General features: G+C 40.1%; 2 protein-coding genes across 3 annotated transcripts in view; one reads left to right on the top strand and one right to left on the bottom strand.

Annotated features, from left to right (window-relative positions):
• LOC116257304 (uncharacterized) overlaps nt 1-23,622 on the top strand; it is an 88,802-nt gene that overhangs the window by 61,461 nt on the left and 3,719 nt on the right. The window contains exons 29-31 of the mRNA XM_031633922.2: nt 9,924-10,025; nt 10,254-10,397; nt 12,238-12,326. Coding sequence (XP_031489782.1) covers nt 9,924-10,025; nt 10,254-10,397; nt 12,238-12,326 — 335 coding nt within the window. The remainder of the gene's footprint in view (nt 1-9,923; nt 10,026-10,253; nt 10,398-12,237; nt 12,327-23,622) is intronic.
• Nucleotides 13,409-16,533, bottom strand: LOC126410236 (uncharacterized). Of its 2 annotated transcripts, XM_050078820.1 has the most exons (4): nt 16,340-16,533; nt 14,368-16,221; nt 14,073-14,277; nt 13,409-13,975 (listed from the first exon to the last, which is right to left on the bottom strand). In XM_050078820.1, the coding sequence occupies exons 2-4, from the start codon at nt 15,830-15,832 to the stop codon at nt 13,687-13,689; spliced, it is 1,959 nt and encodes a 652-aa protein (XP_049934777.1). In that variant the 5' UTR covers nt 15,833-16,221; nt 16,340-16,533; the 3' UTR covers nt 13,409-13,686. The 2 variants fall into 2 exon arrangements, with proteins under 2 accessions (XP_049934777.1, XP_049934775.1); XM_050078818.1 differs by having other exon boundaries at nt 14,368-16,533.

Here is a 23,622-nt window from a genome sequence, read left to right as displayed (position 1 = left end):
TTTAAAAAGTACCCAAGTGTGTTCACATACCCAGTTTGGGTATGGTTACGGCAACACGGGCATGTGAACCTTACTGAAGTACCAATGTAACTTAGCTGGTTACGCAGGTGCAGAGTGTGGGTAAACTCTCTCTCTCTCTCTCTCTCTCTCTCTCTATATATATATATATATATATATATATATATATATATATATATATATCACAAGGGTCGTCCATCTGGACAAAGATGAACTTCTTTTTTTCTTATTTTTATTTTAAATCCTATTCACCTCCCTCCGGTGGTTGTCAGAGCTCCCTTAGAAGGAAGGGGGAGGTCTGGTGATTACCCCCCGTCCTGTCGCTGGCTCGGCGAAGCCCCAGTGAGCCCGCCAAGGACGGTAGTGGGGGGAGCCCATCGGTGCTCCCCCGTTCCCCCTCCCATCGCTGGAGGCTTCGGGGATCATCGGGGCTCCCATGACACCCTCCACCCAACCGTGGGTGGAGCATAGTTGGCAAACCCGGCGATCCGACTCGGGAAGCACTCGAGTCAAATCGGGATCGTTCAGTTATTGGGTCGCGGATTAGAATCCAAGTAGTACACACCAAGACTTGGCTAACTAAGTGAGAATCGGCTTACTGGGTTGGGAATCAGTCGAGTTACACACAATATGGGTACAATGCAGAACCAAATTACCAACAAAAACTAATTTTGATCTGGTTTTTGCAGGCCTGAATTTGATGATAGAAACACTTCCAAGAGTCACACTCTTGAAGATACCAACTGTTCCACTAAGTCACACAAGAAGAAACCTGAAACTGGAGGTGAAAAACTTGTATTCAATCTCAAATAATACACAAAATCAGGCCTTAAAGGCCATCTTAAGCAAGGAACCCAAGTCCCTTATTTATAGAAGAAATAAAGGAAGAAGGAGAAAAAAAGGAGCTAGCTGTTGGGCAGCTCTAACTGCTAAATTTCTAGCTGTTGGGCAGCTCTAACTGCTAGATTTCTAGCTGTTGGGCAGCTCTAACTGCTATATTTCTAGCTGTTGGGAGCAGGCAGCAGCTAGTTCCCTTTGCTAATAAAAAGAAATAAAAAATATACAGAAAAATACATGAAAAATAAAAGAAAATAAATACAAAAAGGCCTATGCATACATACATATATATACAAATCATACATCAAACTACTAGAAGTTTAAGATATATGATAGTACATATAAAAATATATATGCATATTTACATTAGAGTTTATCCTTAAATTGTAACAAAACCAACCTCATCCTTGATCTCTCTCTCTCTCTCTCTCTCTCTCTCTCTCTTTGACACCCGAAAGGGAGTCGGTCGGGCCATTGGTGAACCTCAATCTGTTGGGGGGCCACCAGAGAGAGGATACCATATTTTTCTTTTGCATTTCAATGATTTCACCAAGTTTCTAGCATTGAGTAGTTATTTAGATCATTTGGAGAAAATTAGAAAGAAAGAGGAAGCGACAGTCTGGTAACTTGGTTGCATGTCGATAGTCCGATTCTTGGTACTTGATCCAACCGAGTCACCGAGTCAACCCATTGACCCGCTGACCCGGTTGACTGCCGATCTGAATCCGATTCCTGAGTTTGCCAACTATAGGGTAAAGATGGATGGAGGAACAGGAAGTCTCCACCCGACCATGGGTGGAGGGTGATGGGGGAGGGCCGCCAGTGGTCAGGAAGGAAGAGAGGGGAGAGAGATAGGGAGAAAAAGGAAAATCAGTTTGAGTCATGTGATCAGATCTGACTGCTCTGGTTTGATGTCCCCTAATGTCCATATAAATATGGAGTCAAGGGTTCAGTCTTCATATATATATATATATATATATATATATATATATATATATATATATATATATATATAAAATTTTATCAATTAGTGAGCAGAAAAGAGTCAAAAGACAGCAAATTCTCTGTTTTTGCACCTGAGCCACATCCAAAATGACACAACTCATGTCTGGCATCTTTTTTGAAGAGTTTGTGTTGCTTAGTTTACTACAGTAGGTAAGTACCTTCAGTGATTCTGGTTCTAAAAGCTCCACTTTCATGTTACCTTTCACTAGTTTTCTCTATTTCAAGATTGCAAAATGTAGAAACACACACCAAGATGGAGAGAAAGAGAAGGAACACACAATATACGTGGAAAACCTCAAAGAGAGGTGAAAAACCACGGAGAAGCTCTAACCTAGGTGCACAACCGCAACCCTAGGAGAGAGAAAATGTTATTCCACTTAATTCAACATTTACACATAAGTGACAATATATAGAGGGAGAGAGGAGAAGCCGCCTAGGGTACCGAGCCCGCCTCGGTCCCCGCGCCCCATAAAACCGGGTCCAGATATGGACCCGGTTCCCACAACAACATATTCTAACACTCCCCCTCAAGCTTGGCATACATGTCAAACATGCCAAGCTTGCTAACATTCTTTTCGAATGAAGAAGTACAAAGCCCTTTAGTTAGGACGTCTGCAACTTGATCTTCAGACTTCATATATGGCAGAATCAGCTCCTTTGAGTCAATGCGTTCCCGGATAAAGTGACGGTCAATCTCCACATGTTTGGTCCTGTCATGTAGAACTGGATTATTGGCAAGATTAATCGCAGACTTGTTGTCACAGTACATCTTCATTTTATCTTCCAGTTCCACACCAATATCAGTCAAAAGGATCTTCAGCCACAGCATCTCTGTAACTCCCATTGCAACAGCCCTATACTCAGCCTCAGCACTAGACCTCGAACACACTTCTTGCCTCTTGCTTCTCCAAACAACTAGGTTACCTCCAAGAAAGATACAATACCCTGTAGTGGACCTCCTTGTGTCAGTGCAACCTGCCCAATCTGCATCTGAGTAGCCCTCAATAGTAAGTTTGTCTTGTCGAGTATACAGCAGTCCTTTTCCTGGGTCATTCTTTAGATATCCCAACACTCTTTCTGCACTCTTCCAGTGACAATCCGTGGGAGCATGCATAAATTGACTTAGCACATTTACCGCATACGTGATATCAGGGCGAGTTAGAGTAAGATAGATAAGCTTACCTACTAGCCTCTGATATCGCCCTTTTCCTTCCTCATCCAGAATAGTGCCTGTCTTGATACTTATCTTAGTCCCCGATTCCATAGGAGTAAGATAGGGCCTACAACCAAGTTTACCTGTCTCCTTTAGTAAGTCAAGAGTGTACTTCCTTTGATTCATAACCAGCCCTGTCTCTGATCGAGCAATCTCTATCCCCAGAAAGTATCTCAGTTTACCCAGATCCTTGAGGTCGAATTCTTTAGCTAATCTCTCCTTCATCTTCCTGTTTTCTTCCTCGTCACTGCCAGTGACAATCATATCATCAACGTAGACCAGGAGAAGACTCACCAGACCATCTCTCTGCTTTATGAATAGGGTATGATCTCCATTTCCTTGCTTGTACCCAGTAGACTTCATAACGATCCTTAGTCTCTCAAACCAAGCTCTAGGCGACTGCTTCAAGCCATACAAAGCTTTCTTGAGGTGACAACATTTTCCCTCTTGAACATACCCGGGAGGCATGCTCATATAGACTTCTTCCTCCAGATGGCCGTTCAAGAATGCATTTTTAACATCAAGGTGGTCCATGCGCCACTTCCTGTGCACAGCAAGAGCAAGAATAACCCTCACGGTCTTCAACTTTGCAACAGGGGCAAAGGTCTCAAGATAGTCAATCCCATACTTCTGGCTGAACCCCTTTGCAACCAGACGAGCTTTATATCGATCTACAGTGCCATCAGGTTTATACTTCACGTTGTACACCCACTTAGAGCCAACTAAGTGTGTCCCTTTAGGGATATCAACCACTTCCCATGTTTTGTTCTTAGCTAACGCACCTATCTCCTCCGTCATAGCATGTAACCACTTGGGATCATCCTTAGCATCATCCACCGACCTGGGAATAACAACTTTGGATAAGGTCGTGATAAAACATTTGTAATTTGTACTGAGCTTAGCATAAGAAACAAATCTCTAAATAGGGTGAGAAGTACATGACCTGGTGCCTTTGCGCAAAGCAATGGGGAGCTCTCCATTCGATGGACTTGGGTCATCCAGGGAGATCACAGGATTGGGATTGGTTCTATCCTCATCACCAACATCTTCCACTGTAGCTTTCTCCTTTCTGACATAAACCTGGCCAAACAAGTGATCCCTGGCAACAGTGGGCTGAGCATCCATCGTGACCCCTTCCATATAACTGCCCTTCTCATTACTGACCGTGACCGTGTCAATCACACTGGGACTAACCTTGTAGTCCAAAAACTCCATAAACTGAATCAGCTGATTAGAGGAATACTCTTCCCCTTTGTTCCCAAGACACTCCCCCTGAAGAGGATTCACCGGAAAATACGACTCATGTTCATGAAATGTGACATCCCTCGAAACATACACTTTGGAAGTAGTGGGATCCACACATTTGTACCCCTTCTGAGTGGAAGAGTACCCCAAGAAAACTCCTTTAATAGACCGGGGATCAAGTTTTTTGAGAGTAGGGCTATGATTATGCACAAAACAACTGCACCCAAAGACACGAGGAGTAAGAGGCCACGGATTCTGAGTGGGCCACAGGGTAGAATAAGGAGACTGACCATCCAACACCCTAGTAGGCATACGGTTAATGAGGTGTGCACTAGTGAGAAGTGCATCACCCCAATACCGCTTCGGGACATGGCGTTGGAACATAATGGCCCGGGTAACATTCAAAAGATGACGATTTTTACGTTCAGGTATACCATTTTGAGGAGAGGTATAACTACAAGAGGTTTCATGAACAATACCCTTGCCTTTCAAGAAATCATCAGGGGATTGAGAGACATATTCCCTAGCATTATCCGTACGGAAAGCTTGAACAGTTGTATGGAATTGAGTCTCAACAAAGGCAACAAAGTTTTTCACAACTGCTGGAACCTGACTACGGTCTCGCAATAAGTACACGAACGTACATCTAGAGTAATCATCAATAAGCGTCAAAAAATAGTGACAACCACCACACGTGGGTACTCCAGAAGGACCCCAAACATCGGAATGAACTAAGGCAAACGGATGAGTGGTTTTATTCAATGAGATAGGGTACGAAGCCCTGACATGTTTAGCCAATTGACACACTTCACAAGCGAATGAGTCAATGGAGACAGAAGCAAACAAATGAGGAAACAACTTCTTTATTAACTGAAATGGGAGATGTCCAAGACGCTCGTGCCATCGCAGAACAGTAGATCTATCATTCACACCAGACAAGTGACCACTCGTGGCAGAAATCAATGCTGAAGCAACTTGCACCGGCAATCTGTAGAGCCCATCAGTAACCGAACCAATCCCAATCTTCTTCCCCGTCACCAAGTCCTGCAGGGAACAGTGATCAGCAGAGAAAATCAGATTACAGTTTAATTCTTTAGTAATACTGCTGACAGAGAGTAAGTTCACAGGAATATTTGGAACATGCAAGGCATTGTGGAGACGGTATTTGTTCAACAGGGACAAGCTCCCTTTCCCAGCCACAGAGATAGAAGACCCATCTGCCATAGACACGCGTTGCTTGCCAGAGGAAAGTTGATATTCTTGAAAGAGTTTAGAGTCCCCTGTCATGTGGTGAGTGGCTCCACTATCAACAATCCAATCACCAAGAGAAGGGTTACCTTGATCAGTCGAGGCAACGAGGGCTTGGGCTAGCTGAGCCCCTTCAGACGTGGAGGACTCCTCAGGGGTAGTAGATAGGCGGCTGATGTACGCCTGTAGCTCCTTGAGTTGAGCAGGGGACAACTTGGACTTTGCACCACTAGAAGAATTGCTCTGACTGGAATCAGACACAGAAGGGCTACGCTTGCCAGAGGGAGGACGACCTCTGACCAGTCTCTTCTCGGGATGAATATCCCAACAGAAATCCACCGAATGCCCCAACTTGTTGCAATGAGTGCAATGCCGGGCAGGACGCTGCCCAGTCCCAGAGGCACGGCTGACAAAGGCAGAAGGGCCATGACCGGTGTCAAGATGCATCACCTGGCGACGTTGTTCTTCAGACTCAACTCGGGCATATACTTCCTCTATCCCCGGAATCTCATCACCATTAAGAATCTGGCTACGAATAGACTCAAATTCATCTCGCAGGCCTCCCAGAAACAAAAACGTACGGTCCATCCATTCCTTTTCCCAGTAGAGGGAATGATCTGAACCGCACTTCCACTCATCAGTCACATGATAATCTAGCTCCTCCCATTTGGTCTTCAGGGCAGCATAGAAGGCAGCAACAGACAAATCACCCTGTGTCAGGGAGTAAATACTGCGTTTAATCTGATAGGTGCGCAGATGTCTCTTCTTGCGACCATACATCTTCGCAAGCACAGTCCACATATCAAAAGAGGTCGGCTTCCGCAGAATGAGTGGCTGGATATCGGAGGACACAGAGCTGATAATCCATACCTTCACTTGGCTGTCCTCCAACGCCCACGTTGCCCAATGAGGATCAGATTTGATGGGCGCAGGTTTGTCGCCAGTGATGTAAGAGAGACGCCCACGGCTAGTAATCCCAATCTCGAGAGCGGCAGACCAAGATAGGTAATTGTCCTTGGTCAGACGGATGGAGGTGACCTGGATCGGCACGTTCTCAGTCTTGGAAGCGCTGCCCGCGTCAAGAACGGCATCTTTTTGAGTCCCCATCGCGTCTGCCATCACAACCACGCACACAGCAACAAGAGGCACAGCGGCGAGGACTAGGCAGAGGCGACGGGAATGAGGCAGCGGCTACGGAAGGCAGGCGGCGACGTTCCTGGGCGGCGCTGGGAACGATGGACGGCAACGGCGATGGGCAGCGGTGGCGCAGGACGGCGGCAGCGCTGAAGTGGGCGACGGCAGTGATGGACAGTGGCAACGCAGCAGAGAACAACCGCGCCGGACGATGGCGGCGCAGCTGGCAGCGCTGGACGGTGGCGGCGCAGCTGGCAGTGCTGGACGGCGGCGGCGCAGCAGAGAGCGACGGCGCAGCAGCGGCAGAGAAAAAACCGGAGGAAACAGCAACGACAAAAAAACGGCGGAAACACGACTATCACACCAACGATCTCTCACGCGTTGGCTCTGATACCATGTAGAAACACACACCAAGATGGAGAGAAAGAGAAGGAACACACAATATACGTGGAAAACCTCAAAGAGAGGTGAAAAACCACGGAGAAGCTCTAACCTAGGTGCACAACCGCAACCCTAGGAGAGAGAAAATGTTATTCCACTTAATTCAACATTTACACATAAGTGACAATATATAGAGGGAGAGAGGAGAAGCCGCCTAGGGTACCGAGCCCGCCTCGGTACCCGCGCCCCATAGAACCGGGTCCAGATATGGACCCGGTTCCCACAACAACATATTCTAACACAAAACAAAGGTTTCAGTTCATTCAGAGTTATGTCAAGCCTCTACGTGGCTGAATCGTTGCCAAATACATGTTTCTTCCCTTCAGCCATTAGATTTATCACAAAATATTTTCTAATCCAGAACTCTAAGCTCCTTGGACAAGTTTTGGCAGTAAGAGCTCCATATTTTACTTTGTTCACCTTCCTCCCATAGCAGATACCTTCCATCCATTATGGCCATATACATGGCACTTGTAAGTACACAGATCCCCAAATAATTGGTTGATAAATCTTCTATACAAGATTTAGGTCCTGGATTTATTATCAGGTTTGACACTCAAGTTTTGGAATATATCACTATACCTGAAGTTCATTGGTCAGCTCCCCTCCTTCATGCCACACATTGACTATAAATATTTCTTTATCTTACACATGAATCATGTCCAAAGGCCAAAGATAACAAGAAAAAACAAAATCTTGACCATGGATGATGGGCCTGGTTTTCGTAAGATATTTTGTTTCGGGGCAATTTTTGGGGCCATAAGACACCTATAGAATGAAAATTCCAAAAGATACTTGATCTATCCATCAGTATACAAATTTTGTCCATTTCTTCACTTTGGTTTCGGATATCCAGTATTGGCAGCCAACTGCCAAATTTCTTCCCTTTGAACCCTTCTCTGCTATGTTTTTATGTATTATATGTATTATAATGTAACACAGCATACAATATGATACATGTCGTAACTATGGGGAAACTGATATTATATACTCCTTTGAGGGTTGTAACTACACCATACTGTGTGTAATTTATGATACAAAAGCATATATTAAATTACGATACAATGGCAGGTGTATCTTATGTTGCAGCATGATATTAAAAAAAAAAAGAAAAGAAATTGAAATTACGTAAGTTCCTTAAGGCTAAATGTTAAGTTTGTCATGAATTGTATCCTTTTACATTTGAAGCAAAAAAGAAAAAGCTTACTTTGTGCAGAAAAATGAAGGCTGTGATGCTTTCTTTGTATAGGATCCTATCCCTGCCCTCAAAATTAAAATACTTGAAATTTTATGGCCATTGAGTTGTTGAAGACTTCACAGAGCAAGTTACACACACTAAATTTTATTTACTTGATGTTAATATTGAAATTTGAAAGCAACTTAATCAATTAATAGGTATTTTGAATCATAAAAGGGAAATGTTGCTTGTTGCACGTCCTTTTTATTGTTTTATGTCATTCATAGCCATTTAAATGTCAAATTTTGGTTTCATCTTGGTGTCAATATGTGTTTCAATGGAATATGATTTTTTGCATATTTATTATGATTTTTTCTAAACTCTTTTTGGATTTAAATTTGAAAATTTGTGAGTTTCAGAGTTTGTTATATGACGTGTGCAAATCTTGCTCACAACCCAATGGATTAGGGCATTTTACAACTTTTTTCCCTGAAAAAGATCGACTGCTATTCGGTTTCCATAGGTTGATTGTAGAATTCAGTTAGGCAATCTGAATCAAGCTAGAATGCTTTCACCCTATCTCACCTGGCTGCTCAAAGTAGGTTGCCGCACCCGAGTTGGGTGCCCTATGGGGGTGGGTGTGTTAGAAATTGATGTCTATGTTCCATCCTGTCTGATCTATCTTCTTGAACTGGAAATTCTTATTGAATCCCTAGGTTTTGCCATAGCACATCGCTTAAATTCATCCAACACCTGTGTATCTTTCCGAGATTGAATATTGAAAGTTTCCAGCTTTGTCTTCACATTTTCTTTGTTCAAATACCAGTATTTAGTAATGCATAGGTTGGTAAAAATATGTTGACGTTGTAGATCTCTTAGTTATAGATTTACAGCGTTGTCACAAATATCGTTCTTGGGCTTTTAATGGTGAGATTTTTCTCAGGTTTTTAATGGCGAAGATGTATTCTTCGGGAAAATCTCGGGAAAAACTCGAAAATTTTAAAAAAAATAAAAAATAGGCAGAAATGAAATAAATGAGAAACTAACAGGAAAACATAAATAAAACTGTATAGCAGTGATAAAAGGAATGTTTTAATGATAATAAAAATGATGAAAATAATTTATTTTAAGTCTATATTTAAATCCATGATAATATCAATGCTAAAAATAGAAAAATGAAAAAATCACGAAAAAGTCATGAAAAAATCGCGAAAAAACAAAAGTTTCCCGATTTTTTTCAAAATATCACGATTTTTTCTCTTTTTTTCGCTTTTCTTATGTTTTCGATAATTTCGTGATATTTTTGAAAATATCGTGATATCTGTAACACTTATTTTATGGTAACCGAGAAACTTTATGTCTACTTAAGTTTATTCTTGGTATGAAATTCATCCAATGTCCTCTATCTTTCCAAGGTTGCAATTATTGAACGTTGTTATGTTTGCCTTCACATAATTTTTGCTTGTTCAAATAAGTGATTCCAATAATGTATAGGTTGGAAAGAATGTGTTGCATGCTAGATCTTTACATCATATATTTACTATAGCTCAAAAACTTTAAGTCTACTTATAGTTTATTCTTGGTTTGACTTTGTGATAAAAACAGGTTCTCAAGAAGGACCATGTTGCTGCTGGGCTTTGTTGCATCCAGTTGTTCATGAATTCATGTTCTCAAGACGAAGCTACTAAGCATTTGGAAAATGCCAAGGTGAGGCTTAATTTGGATTCTTCAGGTTGGTTGAAATTTGTTGAAGCAATCATTGTCTAGTTGTTGTAGAATTCTTTTATGATCTGTTTTTGCCCTTGGTAACTATACGCACCGTTGGTTGAATTGTTTAATAAGGGAAAATCTCCTTACTATGCTTGCTTGGCCTTTTTCTTCTTTTTTTTTTGTCTATAATATTCATTAATCAGTTTAATGCCTTTTTATGTTCAGTTGCACTTTGAAGAAGGGTTGTCAGCACGTCATAGAGCTGGGGAATCAGCAAAACTCGTCTTAAAAAGCATGCGTGGAAGGAGTGCCTCAATAAAGCTATCTGAAGAAGACCTCGTCAAATTTTCCTCTCGTGTAATAATACAGGTGCAATGCATTGGTTCTGTCCACCCCTAGCATACCTTTTTAGTTGTTAAAGGTTCATATCTACTTCACATAGGCTCATTGAAGCAGATTTGCACCAGAGTCAACTCATCTCAGGTGCGAGTGTGCCATGGGTGCACCAAATTTTGAAGTCAAATGAGTCAGGTGAAGTCAGCTGCACACAACTAGTTTTGTCCACTTCTGAGTGCGCACAAGACTTGATTGAGCCAACAAAAAGGGTCCTGACTGCATGCAAGGCTTTGTTTGTTGGTTTGTCCAGAGCCTAGGCTCTATCAAAGTTGAGCACGTCCATTTTTTAACAAAAAATTCTTTAGCCTTTTTTTTAGTTCTCGTAAAACTTTCCCTCCATAATGCAGCTCACACTTGCACTGCCTTATTTAATTAATCTGTCTCTTGATTGTGTTGCGTTTGCTTATTCACCGAATCATTATTTTGTTTTTTATAAGATCATTCATTTGTTGCTTTAGATTGCTTTACATTTAACTCTGTTTAATTTTAATTATTATTTGGTTGTTCATTAGTTACTGATTCTCTCTCTCTCTCTCTCTCTCTCTCTCTCTCTCTATATATATATATATATATATATATATATATATATATATATATATATATATAACCCAGCTGAGCAAAATGCTCGGCTCATTTGGGCTGTCCATGCAGACGGCTCATTTTTTTTTATTAAAAAATGAAAGAAAAGGCTTTGAGTGCTGGAAGGGTGGTGACATTGCTGCTGCCTGTTTAAGAAGGAGGGGGTGACGGCCTCCTTTTTTTTTTTTTTTTACCTTCCTTAATGATAAGGGCTGAAGCAGGGGAAGTTGTTGCCTCACCTCCCACTGCCCTGCTCTCGCCGACGAGACAACAGCCTCCCCTGCTTTCCTTTTTTTTTAAACATGAATAAATAGAAAAAAAAAGAGGCTGGTTGCCTTCCCCTCGCCGCTGGTGACCTGCCACCATCTTGCCTTTGCCAGCAGGTCTGCTAGCCATAGCAAGGTGGCATTAGGTCACCAATGGTGAGGGGGGAGGCGACCGGCCTCCCCCTTCTCGCTGATGGGAAGGGAGGTATCACCTCCTCTCTCAACGAAGCGTCGAGCGTCCTTTCTTTCTTCTTTTTTTTATTGTTTTAAAAGCAAAAAAGTGGGCATCCATGTGATGCTCAGCTGGACATTGCATGGTGAAAGACGTTTTCTCTCTCTCTCTCTCTCTCTCTCTCTCATATATATATATATATATATATGTATGTATGATGCATAACATACATGCATGCATACTCCCTGCAAGCCATACCTGTGAAACTAATTTCACTTTATTAGTGTACAAATTTTAATTATCGCAGGCATAAAGTATTAAATGGAAGCAGTAGTCTCACTTTGGTCATCATATCTTTTCTTTTGATAATAGCCTTTCACCCTCCAGAACTGGCCCCTTTTTTTTCTTGGTTTTTAAGCCTTTGCAGTTGTAGGGCAAGTGATATTTTTGCCATGTTTGTGGGTTGGTGCATGATGGCCAAAATTTCACCTGAAGTAAACATTCTGAATAATTTCTTTTCATGCTACTTAGACTTCCCATGAAAGTAGTTTCACTTTTTAAAGTTGGAGTACTTGTAGATACTAGTAGGTAGCTTTTCATTTGGAGATAGTTTTTCATTTAGTAGACACATTTTCTGATGTGCATAGCTTAACACTGAACAGGCTATTTGAACAAATGAAAACACGTGAGAGAGAGAGAGAGAGCTTGTCCTTGAGTTAGACAGCATTCTTCCCTGTCAATCTTAATTCAATCTTAAAAGTTGAGCAATTTGAACAACTTAACATATTGCATGCAGGTCAATGTAGTGAAATCATTCAGCGATAATGATGGGCCTCCATGGAAGCATTCCCTTTTTGGAAATCCTAATGATCCAGAAACCTTCAGGTTAGTGTTTCTCCTATCATTTATGGCAAAATAACCTAGGAATATTTGTTGTTATTCATAATTATCAAGGACACAGATTGCATGGTATATTTCTGGTCTTTGTGTCGTATGGGAATTATTTATTATTTTATATAGTAGACCACTCATACATAAATCAAGGACTTCAGTTCAAATTGCACTGCAGAGGGAACCGGTCTAAACTGTAGAGACTTTTAATACAGCTAACTTTTTGAATTTATGGGTGTTAAGTTTGTACATATGGATCGGGTCACCCAGACCCGACCCATTTGATCCACACGCCCAACACATCATGGGCAGTGGCATACTTGTAAATCTTATTGTTATTTTGTGTATTTTATGATGTACCCTAAATCATGTTTAGTATATAATGATAACAAGAGGCAGACGTCATTGGTTGCTGCTCTCTTTCATCTTTCTCTTGCTTGGACATGCTGCCCACTTCTCTCTTCCTCTTCTTGCATCTAAGTTCATTCGGTGGTTTGGTATTGGATATCAAAATCTTACATGGTATCAGAGCAAGGTTTTGCCACTGAGAATGTTCGGTAAGAATCTCTAATTTCTGTCCTAATCTTTGTTTCTTTTCTGTCCTAATCCTCAAATCTCTATTTTCTGCCCTAATCCCCAAATTTCTGCCCTAACCCTAATCCCCAAATTTTCTGCCCGAATCCTATCGTCTACCCTAATCCTACCGTCTGCCCTAACCCTACCATCTGCCCGAATCCTATTGTCTGCCCTACCGTCAACCACCTAACCCTAATCTCAAAATTTCTATTTTTCCCCTATTTTCTGATTATTGCATTTATGGATCCCCACCGCAATTCCAGCATCTTGTCGTCCAATTTTCTCTCCCAACTCATCTCACAAAAGCTAAATCATACCAATTATTTGATATGGAAACGTCAAATCAATGTTGTAAAACGCGTATCGTAAGCCATATCGGTCGGGCTTTAAGATACGCCGTATCGTAACGTATCGTAACCGTATCGTAAATTTTTTAAAAAAATTATTAATAAATCAGAAAAAATTTAAAAAAATTCGGAAAATTCATAAAAAAATCAGAAAAAATTAAAAATAATAAATTGTTCATAGAAAACATGTTTGAGATAATGATAGACTTATTATTGCTATAAACTTACGCGTTCATCATTCATAAACATCAAAATTCATAACAATAATACAATATCATTCAACAAAGCATAAGGCCATAAGCCATAAAGTGATAAAGTCATAAATGATAAAACATTCAATCAAGTGTTCAACAACCATAGATTCATAACTCTTAAGTTTTTGATACATATAAAATGAAAGCACTCTTGACTTGACTCTCATTCATGATTCATCATTCATAATCTTCATCATCTTCATCTTCATCTTCTTCTTCTTCTTCATCGTCAAGAATTGGAAGATCTTCACCAACATATTCAGCACCAGCACCAGCAGTAGCAGACTCTCCTTCATCAACAAAGCCTTCTGTTGCTTCAACTTCAAGGTTGAAGCATTCAAGATCTTCATCATCAAATATTGTAGTTGGTTCTTCTTCAATCCATGGCTCTAGATCGTCAAAATTTTCCAAGCTGATAGGATCGAACTGAGATGTGTGCTTCCTTGCTAATGATTTTTCTAATTCTCTACATTAAATAAGAGAAAATTTGTTAGTATATAATTTCATATAAATATATTGTACATAAAAATGTAAACATTAATTAAGGTATATGCCTATATTACCTTTGTTTCAACCTCATATTATATCGAACAAAGACAAGGTCATTCAACCTTTTATGTTCGAGCCTATTCCTTTTTTTGCTATGGATATGTTGGAACACACTCCAGTTCCTTTCGCATCCACTAGCACTGCATGTCTGGCTGAGGACTTTGACTGCAAAACGTGCTAGGTTTGGACAATCAAACCCATACCTATTCCACCACAAATCTAAACAAAAATATAACAAATCAATGTGAAAGTTTTAAAAGAATCAAATGTAACAAATGCAAAGTAAATTAAAAATTTCTATGTATTTACCTGGACGCATCGTTGTCCTGGCTCGAACGGCGGCAGGTAGTCCCATGTTCCGAAAACAACTATCATATAGATCCAACTCATTGTGCACAGCATCTTGTTCTGTAGAATCTTCCACTAACACATTAATACAATCTAACAAACCATGCATGACTTCTCTGTCCTTCTTAAATGTAGGAGAAAATCTAATTGCAGGATTTAGATAATAAGCTGCTGCATGAAGAGGTTGATGAAGCTGTCCAGTCCACCTTTTATCTATAATCTTCCATATGGGCATATATAACTTTTTCTTTTCCTTTAAGTTGTCTCGAATTGCCTCTTTTGCTTTGTCCATAGCCTCATATAAGTACCCTATAGAAGGTCTGTCCTCGCTGTCAGCCAACCTGAGAACCTTAACTAATGGAACACAAACCTTCAATAGCTTCACACATGATTCCCAAAATACGTTATTGAATATAATATCCACAACTAAAGAAGCATTTCTTTTATGAGCATGTGGATATGCAGCCCATTCTTCACTAGCAAACATCTGTCTCAAAGGAGTTCTTTGTTTCACCACACTCTGCACAGTCAATACATTTGTGGCAAATCTAGTTTGTGCAGGTCGTATTAATTCAACTCCTTTTGTAAATTTTCTCATCAAACTCAATACATATGCATGATTATAGATAAATTTTGTTACCTCTTGACATTGGTCAATGGCTGATTTCATATCATGCATCTCATTAAGATCTTGAAGCATTAGATTAACACAATGAGTGGCACATGGACTCCAATAAAATGTTCTATACTTTTGAAATAACAAATCTCCTGCAGCTCTATAATTTGCAGCATTATCTGTAATAAACTGTACAATGTTTGCAGGTCCAACTTCTTGTACAACATTATCAAAAACATTGAATAAAATCTCAGCAGTCTTAGGAACATCAGACAAGTCAAGAGATTTCAAGAACATTGTACCTTTAGGGCAATACACAAGAAAATTTACAAGTGTTCTTGACCTTGTATCAGTCCAACCATCTGACATAATGGAGCAACCTGTTTCCTTCCAACATAATTTCAACTCATCGCAATGCTCAGACACTTCTTTGACTGTATCCTGAAGAATTTTGCCTCTCAACTGATGATATGATGGCATTTTGAATCCGGGGCCTATAGAAGCAATTGCATCTGCCATGGCTTGGAATTGAAAAGAATTAGCTGCATTGAATGGAATACAGGCATCATAAAACCATTTCCCTACCTGCTTTTGTGCATGATATAGCATATCTTTAGATGTCATAGCAGCACGAATCTGCGGCTGACCACCTGGGCTGGTATATGAAGGGAAAAAACTCTTAATAGAGCCAACACTAGACCTACCAGTAGGAACTCTACCACTAGGTGGTCGCATACCACGCCTGGCCCTAACATCTGTTGTGCCTCTCCTCTTCCTTCCCGTTATGCCAGATCGACCTCCTTCATACATAATCCCTTTTCCTCTACGATCTCTACCTCTTGAGGTCTCCAAATCTGTTCTTAGACTGCTATCGTCTTCATCATCACATTAATAAGCTTCATCCTCTTCTTCTTCATCTTCCAAAGGCACATTATAGCCTACATCTGCATCTTCAATTTCTTTTTGTATTCTCTTTTGACGTAAAGCATGAAGCATATCTAAACATTGTTGACGCACAAATGGAGGCAAAGGTTTGTTTGGTCCTCCAACACAAGGAGACGCATCTTTGGAGGTCCCTGCCAAATGGTGTTTCATTCTAATAATTCCTCCTGAAAGTGTATTCCCACAGAAGCCACATTTGAGTTTCAAACGGTTATTCTCCTTCACCCTTTCGCACCATTGCCATGTAGGATCCATATCTTCAAAAAAAAAAACGAAATCCTATGGTAAACTTAATGAAAAACACTCAAAGTCTTCAAATCTACGATTATACGGTAAAAAATTAAGAATACATGGTAAGAACATGAGATTTCATACCTTACGAAGAAGAAATGTCTGAAATGAAGAAAACCCCTTTCCTTCCCACGAAAATCAAGCACCCACGCACAAATCGACCACTTAATCTTCGATTTGACGATGAAAATCAAGTTCTTCACGGTCAAAATGAACGATCGCCCTCCCTCACGGCACTATCCAAGCGTTAGAAATGAAGAACGAAAGAAAAATTTGAAAAAGAAGCCGAATAAGTAGGTCTCGGCCCCCTTTTGCGTTTTTAGGCCGTATCGTACGATACGGGGTGTATCGCCCCGTATCGTACGATACGGGCCCTGTATCGTACGATACGTGCGATACAGGGCCGATACACCCCCTTTTTACGATACGAGGGGTGTATCGTATCGTTTTCTTCAAACGATACGATACGTATCGTACGATACGGGGTCGTATCGTACGATACGTACAACATTGCGTCAAATAGTCCCGTTCATCAAGAGTCACAGTCTCTATGGACATCTCAATGGCACCACACTTGCGCCACCTGAATGGATTATGCGAGAGGTGAAGAATGCTGCAGGGCAAGTTCAAGAGACTATTGCAGAAATCATTCCTAAATAGGAGATATGGATGACTCATGATCAATTTCTCGTTGTTTATATCACCTCCACACTATCAAGGGAAGTTTTGGCGGGTGTTGATGATGATCTTTCAGCACTTGAGTTGTGGAATGTACTTGCTACCACATATTCTCAAATATCAGAAGCGAGATTTCTACAACTCAAGAGGCAATGTCAGGATATCAAGCGAGGCACACGTTCAGTCTTGGAATATATACATGAGATAAAAAATGTCAGCGATCAGCTTGCCATCATAGGGCATCCAGTCAGTGACAAGGACAAGGTACAATAGGCTTTGAGTGGATTGGGGCCACAATTTTATGTTTTCTGCACTGCTTCAGAGGTATTGCATGTTCTTCCCTCTTTTGAAGACTTGAAAGCAAAATTGATTCAGCATGAAGCAAGTCGTGTACAACGACATGAATTAGTTCATTCTGGCGGTCACAATGTATTGGTCATTGGGACCCATGCTTTACAAGGAAGTCGTCCAAGAGTTTGGAACTCACAGGCAGGGATGGGGAGAGGTATCCTTCATACACCTAACACAAATGCACAGGCAAATGTACCACGAATGATACCTACTTGTTTTTATTGCAATAAGAGAGGTCATGTGAAGTCAGAATGTTGGCATAACCCACAGAACAAGGGAAAACAGGTCAAGCGTGACAATAAGGCAGTAGGGTCATCTGTTTCGAACATGACTGCGGCATCGAACATTTCCCCTGATGTGCAGCAGATTCTAATGATAGCGTTGTCTAAAATCAATCTCAAGCAAAATGAGGAAGGACAATGATATGTGGATTCTGGTGTTGCAGCTCATGTAACTGGTGACGCAGGTAAGCTTTCTAGTGCTCTCCCTTATTTAGCTAAAGACTCAGTTGTCACAGGAGATGGTTCCCATCACAAAATATCACATATTGGAAATGCACACTTATCCATGGCTCATTCCTCAATACCCTTAAAGAATGTTCTTGTTGTTCTAAATGTCAAGAAAAATATCATTTCTGTGTCAAAGTTTATTAATGATACTCTTTCCTCTATTGAGTTTACTCCTTCTTCTGTTTATGTTAAGGATGCTCAAACCAAGAAGACATTCGCTGAGGGTGTTCACAAAGGAGACATGTATGTCATTGAAGAAGCTCCAAAAGTGTCTAAGTCTTGTGTTTCAGATTCATCCTTTCCCAGTCATAGTGAAGTCAATATCACAGAGTATGATATGTCATCTCTTTGGCACGGTCGTTTAGCACATTGTAGTCAGTCCTTCATTCAAAGTCTTGTTGCAGACGGACTATTACAAAAGTCCAGTCTAAGTCCTATCAGTGAGTCTAGCATGTGCTCGAGTTGTCATATTTGTAAGAGTCATGTTCTTCCTTTTCAATCAATAAATAAGCGAGCTTCGAAGTTATTTGACACCATTTATTCTGATGTTTGGGGGCTTGCTCCTATTTCTTCCTCTTCCGGGAGTAAATATTATGTTGTTTTCATTTATTTTTATTCTCGTTACACTTGGATCCACTCCATGAAAAGCAAATCAGAAGTTTTTCGCTTGTTCACCCAATTCCACGCCTTGGTCCAAAACAAATACTCTAGTAATATCGTGCATTTCCAATGTGATGGTGGTTGTGAGTTCATTTCAAATGAATTTATTGAGTTCTTACTAAATCATGGGATCACTAGACAGATTTTCTGTCCTCACACACCACAACAGAATGGTATTGCTGAAAGAAAACATAGGCACATAGTTGAAAGTGCTCTCAGTATGATGCATAACACTGATGTGCCCATGACTTTATGAACTGAAGCTTTTCATCTTGGTGTTCATGTTATTAATCGACTGTCACTATCCATGCTTGAAGGAAAATCTCCATTCTTTATTTTACATCAAGAACAACCAAATTATGATGAGCTACGTGTTTTTGGATGCATTTGTTATGTTCATGTTGATGTTTCTTTGAGAAATAAGTTTCAAGATCGAGCTGTCATGTGTAGATTTGTGGGTTGTGCAGAAAATTATAAAGGCTATTGCTGTTACAATCTAAAAGCTGGACGTGTTCATATTTCACGACATGTTTTTTTTATGAAACTCAGGTTGAAGGATTTAAGGGAGCCACATGCAACACTTAATGTTACAAATGATGTATATGACTCATGGCTGAATGCTGAAATATTAGACCAAAGAGTTGATACACACCACGTACAAAGTGACAGAACTATTGATGAGCCTGAAACAGCCACAAACACTCAGATGGACAACATACCTTCATCTACTCATACCAACAACATGAGCATGACTTCACCTAATCGGTTTTCAAGAATGGTGTATAATCGACGATCAGTTCCAGTTGATCCAGAAACTGCCACTACTTGCCCACGTAGATCAGAACGTGTGCGGCACCCTATTGATAGATGGGTAAGTTATGGTAATTTCTCTTTGGATTTTCAGCTCTTCATAACAGAATTGAACAAAAAGGTGGAGCCAAAATGCTATGAGCAAGCGTGCAAAAGCAAACATTGGATCGAGGCCATGAATGAAGAAATGACTGCTTTAAATGAATGTCAAACATGGGAGATTGTTCCTCGTCCAGATGGTAAGAATATAGTGGGCTCAAAATGGGTTTACAAACTCAGGTATAAACTTGATGGAAGCATTGATAGATATAAGGCTCGACTCGTGGATAGAGACTTCACTCAGCAGTACAAAGAAGATTATGATGAGACTTTCAGTCCAGTCATCAAGATGGGAACGATCCGGGTTATCATCTCTCTTGTCGTCTCATATGGTTGGAATTTATATCAGTTGGATGTTAAAAATGTTTTTCTTCATGGCTTTCTAAAGGGAGAAGTTTATATGGAACAACCTCCAGGATATGTTTCCAATGATCCAACCAAATGGGTGTGCAAATTACAAAAATCACTGTATGGGCTTAAGCAAGCATCTCGTTCATGGTTCGATAGATTTTCCCTCCATATCCAACAGGCTGGTTTCCTCAGAAGTTCACTTGATCATTCTTTATTCATCTATCATTCATGTGAAGTTACCACTTGGCTACTTATATATGTAGATGACATAGTTCTTACTGGAAACTCTTCATGTCATATATCCCATGTTAAGGAGGTATTGCAACAAGAATTCAAGATAAAGGATCTCGGCGAACTACGGTATTTCTTGGGTGTTGAGCTTGATAGAAAATGTGGCACATTAACTCTTACACAACATAAATACACTCTTGATATTTTGGATAGGACAGGTATGACAAGTTGCAAACCCATAAATACACCTAGTGTTTTCAACACAAAATTAAATGCATCTGATGGGAGTGATGCATACCCAAATCCTAGTTTCTATCGGAGTATAGTTGGCATGTTGCAATATCTCACTTTTACACGTCCAGACATAGTATATGTTGTGAATCAAGTCTCTCAGTTTATGCATGCACCCACAGAAGGGCATATGGATGCTACCAAACGTATTTTGCGTTATCTTAAGGCTACTCTTGGGGATGGACTCATCTACACAAGACAGTCAACTGTTTTGCATGGCCACAACATTTCCACTTATATTGATGCAGATTGGGCAGGTGATCCAGATGATAGACGATCAGTTTTCAGTTCTTGTCTCTTTCTTGATTCCAATCTTATTTGTTGGAGTAGCAGGAAACAACGTGCAGTTGCCAGATCTAGCACTGAGGCAGAATATAGGGCAATGGCTGCAGGCACCGCTGAAGCTTCATGGTTACGTCATCTGCTTGGGAAACTTTCTCTTCTCATTGCTCAGCCATCTCTATTTTGTGACAACCAAAGCACAATCAAGATTGCCTTCAATCTTGTTCTACATAATCGCACTAAGCATATAGAGATTGATCAACACTTTATTCGTCAAAAGGTTGCGGAAGATGAGATTGTTCCCACTTATATATCCACGTCTGAACAAGTGGCTGATCTTTTTACCAAGAGACTCACAGGGCACCATTTCTTGGAATTGAAGAACAAGTTGCGTGTTGTACATATGGATCAGGTCACCCAGACCCGACCCATTTGATCCACACGTCCAACACATCATGGGCGGTGGCATACTTGTAAATGTTATTGTTATTTTGTGTATTTTATGATGTACCCTCAATCGTGATTAGTATATAATGATAACAAGAGGCAGACGTCATTTGTTGCTGCTCTCTTTCATCTCTCTTTTGCTTCGATGTGCAGCCCACTTCTCTCTTCCTCCTCTTGCATCTAAGTTCATTCGGTGGTTTGGTATTAGATATCAAAATCTTACAATGGGAAAGTGATTGTAAACCAGAGCTACAACAATCTCACGACTGGATTAAACAGAAACTTACTCTTGCAATGACCCACAAGAAAAAGAAACATAATGTATGGCTGCTGGAAACAATCAGAAAACAGGCTAAAAGGCCTTAACCTTACATGGGACAACAATCCCATTTTTATAGAAAACTAACAAAAGGAAGTTTCTAGCCATTGGGGCTGGCTAACAACTAGCTTGGCTGAACTTAGAAGAAAAATAAATTCAACTGAGAAGGGACAGTTGCAAAAATACAAAAAGGAAAAATAGGGAAATGCATAAAAGAGGGGAAAAAGTGACTACGCAAGTAAAACCTATGTACACTTCGTAGATTTATGTATACAAATCATACTGCAAAGTTCAAACTAGCAAAGTTATGATAACAAGCGTGCTTTTTATCAACATGAAGGCCTCCCACAGTTTTGTGACACTACTTCCTTGGAGATAATCTCTGAGTGTTATATAACCAAGGGTTATTGGTTAAGAGTCTTGGTAGAACATTTGAGGTTCATTACCATCTCTCACATCCTTGCTTTTGCTGCCTCTTTTTTTTTTCACTTGTTGCAACTTGCAAGCAACCACAAAATCATGGTCTCACTTTTCTTTTTCTTTTAGGACTTTATTATTTTTAAGTTGTGTAAATAGGTTGCTCAAGCCAAGCTTAAGCTGAGTTCGCTTCAGCTTCTCTTGAGTCTGAAACAGCTTAGTTCGAGATCAAGTCCACCAACTCAAGTTAAGGTTTCCGAGCTTAAGACAGCCTGAGCTCAAATTGAGGTCGGCCATATGTATATGTGTGTGTGTGTGTGTTCAAAAATCTAAAATATAAAGGAAAAAGAATTTATGAAAATTTGATATTTCTACTATTTTTCTCACAAAAAATGATTTTACAGTTATTAGAATGTTAAAATAAACCCAAAAAAGTTCAAAACATATTAAAAACATTTTTCCTGAAAAAAGGAGGAAAAAAACAGAGAAAGAGATCAGAGCACATTATTTTCAGTTTGGCATTTTTTGCAAAATATTGTGATTTTTTCACTTTTTTTGTTCTTTTCCTTCATTTTTCCTTTCCTTTTGTCTTTTTTTTTTAAATTATAATTTTTGCAACAATAGTTTTAACCAATAAGTGAGGCAACCACTATACCTACAACATCTTTTGCACAATAATATTGTGAAAGATATTATCTATGTCCCAGGTGCGAGATGCAGGTGTGGCTCTACATATGATTGTCTACAAATAATAACACTAGCAATGTGGCTCTACATATGATTGTCTACAAATAATAACACTAGCAATTAACAATGAACAAGAAATGATTTTATTAACGCTTCTATTGAATTAGAAAAGTTTATGTTTTTAGGTGGCTCTTTGTAGAATTAAAGAGTTATAAGACCTCTTTAATAATTTCTTTATTTTTGGTTGATGTAATCTGTAAATCTCTTTTCTACCCTAATCTCTTTATAAGGGAGATTAGGGTTAATGAATACAGAATTTTTTTTCTCCAAGTCTCACGGCTACAACGTGGTATCAGAGCCTTCTCCTGTGGCAACAGTCAAGTAAGTTGTCCGGCGACTTCCTCTTCTGGTGACCTCTCTTCGGCGACCTCTTTTTCCGGCGACTTCCTTCCTCTTTAATCTTCTCGTCACCCATGTTTATCTCTTCTTACCCACCAACAGGGAGGCAGCAAAGAGATAAAAGTTGGGTGTGCTGCTTGGAGAAGGACTGATCACGCCTATGTGGAAGGCGTGATCAGATCCTTAAGTAGGGCTGCTGTTTGCTATGAGGACCAGCAGATCAGGTGGAGCAGATCTGTTTTTTTTTTGTGATGTTTAAGGCGTGATGATAGTGGAGTTATTGTAACAAGTTGGATGATGTTCTGCCGATGGTGTGTGAGGAGACTGAAAACAGCAGCATTTTTTAGTTTTCTGATGGTGAAGACGGCAGAAAGCAGAAACTAGCAGTTGTAATTCGCTGAAACTAGCAGTTGTGGATGAGTTTCTGCTGTCGTGAGGTTTATGTTAGCAGGTGGACAGCATTGTTACAGCATTCTTCTGTCGTGGGTCTGCTGTGGAGGTAATCTTTTTTAAGAAGGGCTGCTTTCTCCTCACGATATTATTCAATTCTACTGTCTGGTTGTTCATAATTTGTTTGGGAGAAGTGCTGCGCACTACATGATAGCGTTTACCTCTGTTGTGTGGTGTTGGACTTTTATTATTGCCGATCAGTCTCATTCTCTATAGATATATTTATATTATTATTGTTGGGTGATGTTGGTGGTTGATCTCTTGTGGACAGTTTTGCGATGGCTGAAAATCTCAAAATTGATTTCTCTCATGAGTTTAAAAGTGGAGGAAATCCATTTTATTATGGTTCTATTGTAAAGTTAGATGGATCTAACTATGAGATTTGG

Source organism: Nymphaea colorata, chromosome 1 (genome assembly GCF_008831285.2).
Source record: "Nymphaea colorata isolate Beijing-Zhang1983 chromosome 1, ASM883128v2, whole genome shotgun sequence".
Classification (NCBI taxonomy): Eukaryota; Viridiplantae; Streptophyta; class Magnoliopsida; order Nymphaeales; family Nymphaeaceae; genus Nymphaea; species Nymphaea colorata.
The sequence above is the reverse complement of the archived record's forward strand: the minus strand, read 5'-3'. Positions and strand labels throughout refer to the sequence as shown.

Bases quoted from the DNA above. Each gene is read 5' to 3' on its own strand.
- LOC126410236 (XM_050078818.1), bottom strand. From the start codon at position 15,832: ATGTATGAAGGAGGTCGATCTGGCATAACGGGAAGGAAGAGGAGAGGC. The intron at 14,278-14,367 runs GTAAATACATAG...ATTTTTGTTTAG, and splicing joins CAGGACAACGATGCGTCCAG to ATTTGTGGTGGAATAGGTAT. The intron at 13,976-14,072 runs GTAATATAGGCA...TATTTAATGTAG, and splicing joins AATATGAGGTTGAAACAAAG to AGAATTAGAAAAATCATTAG.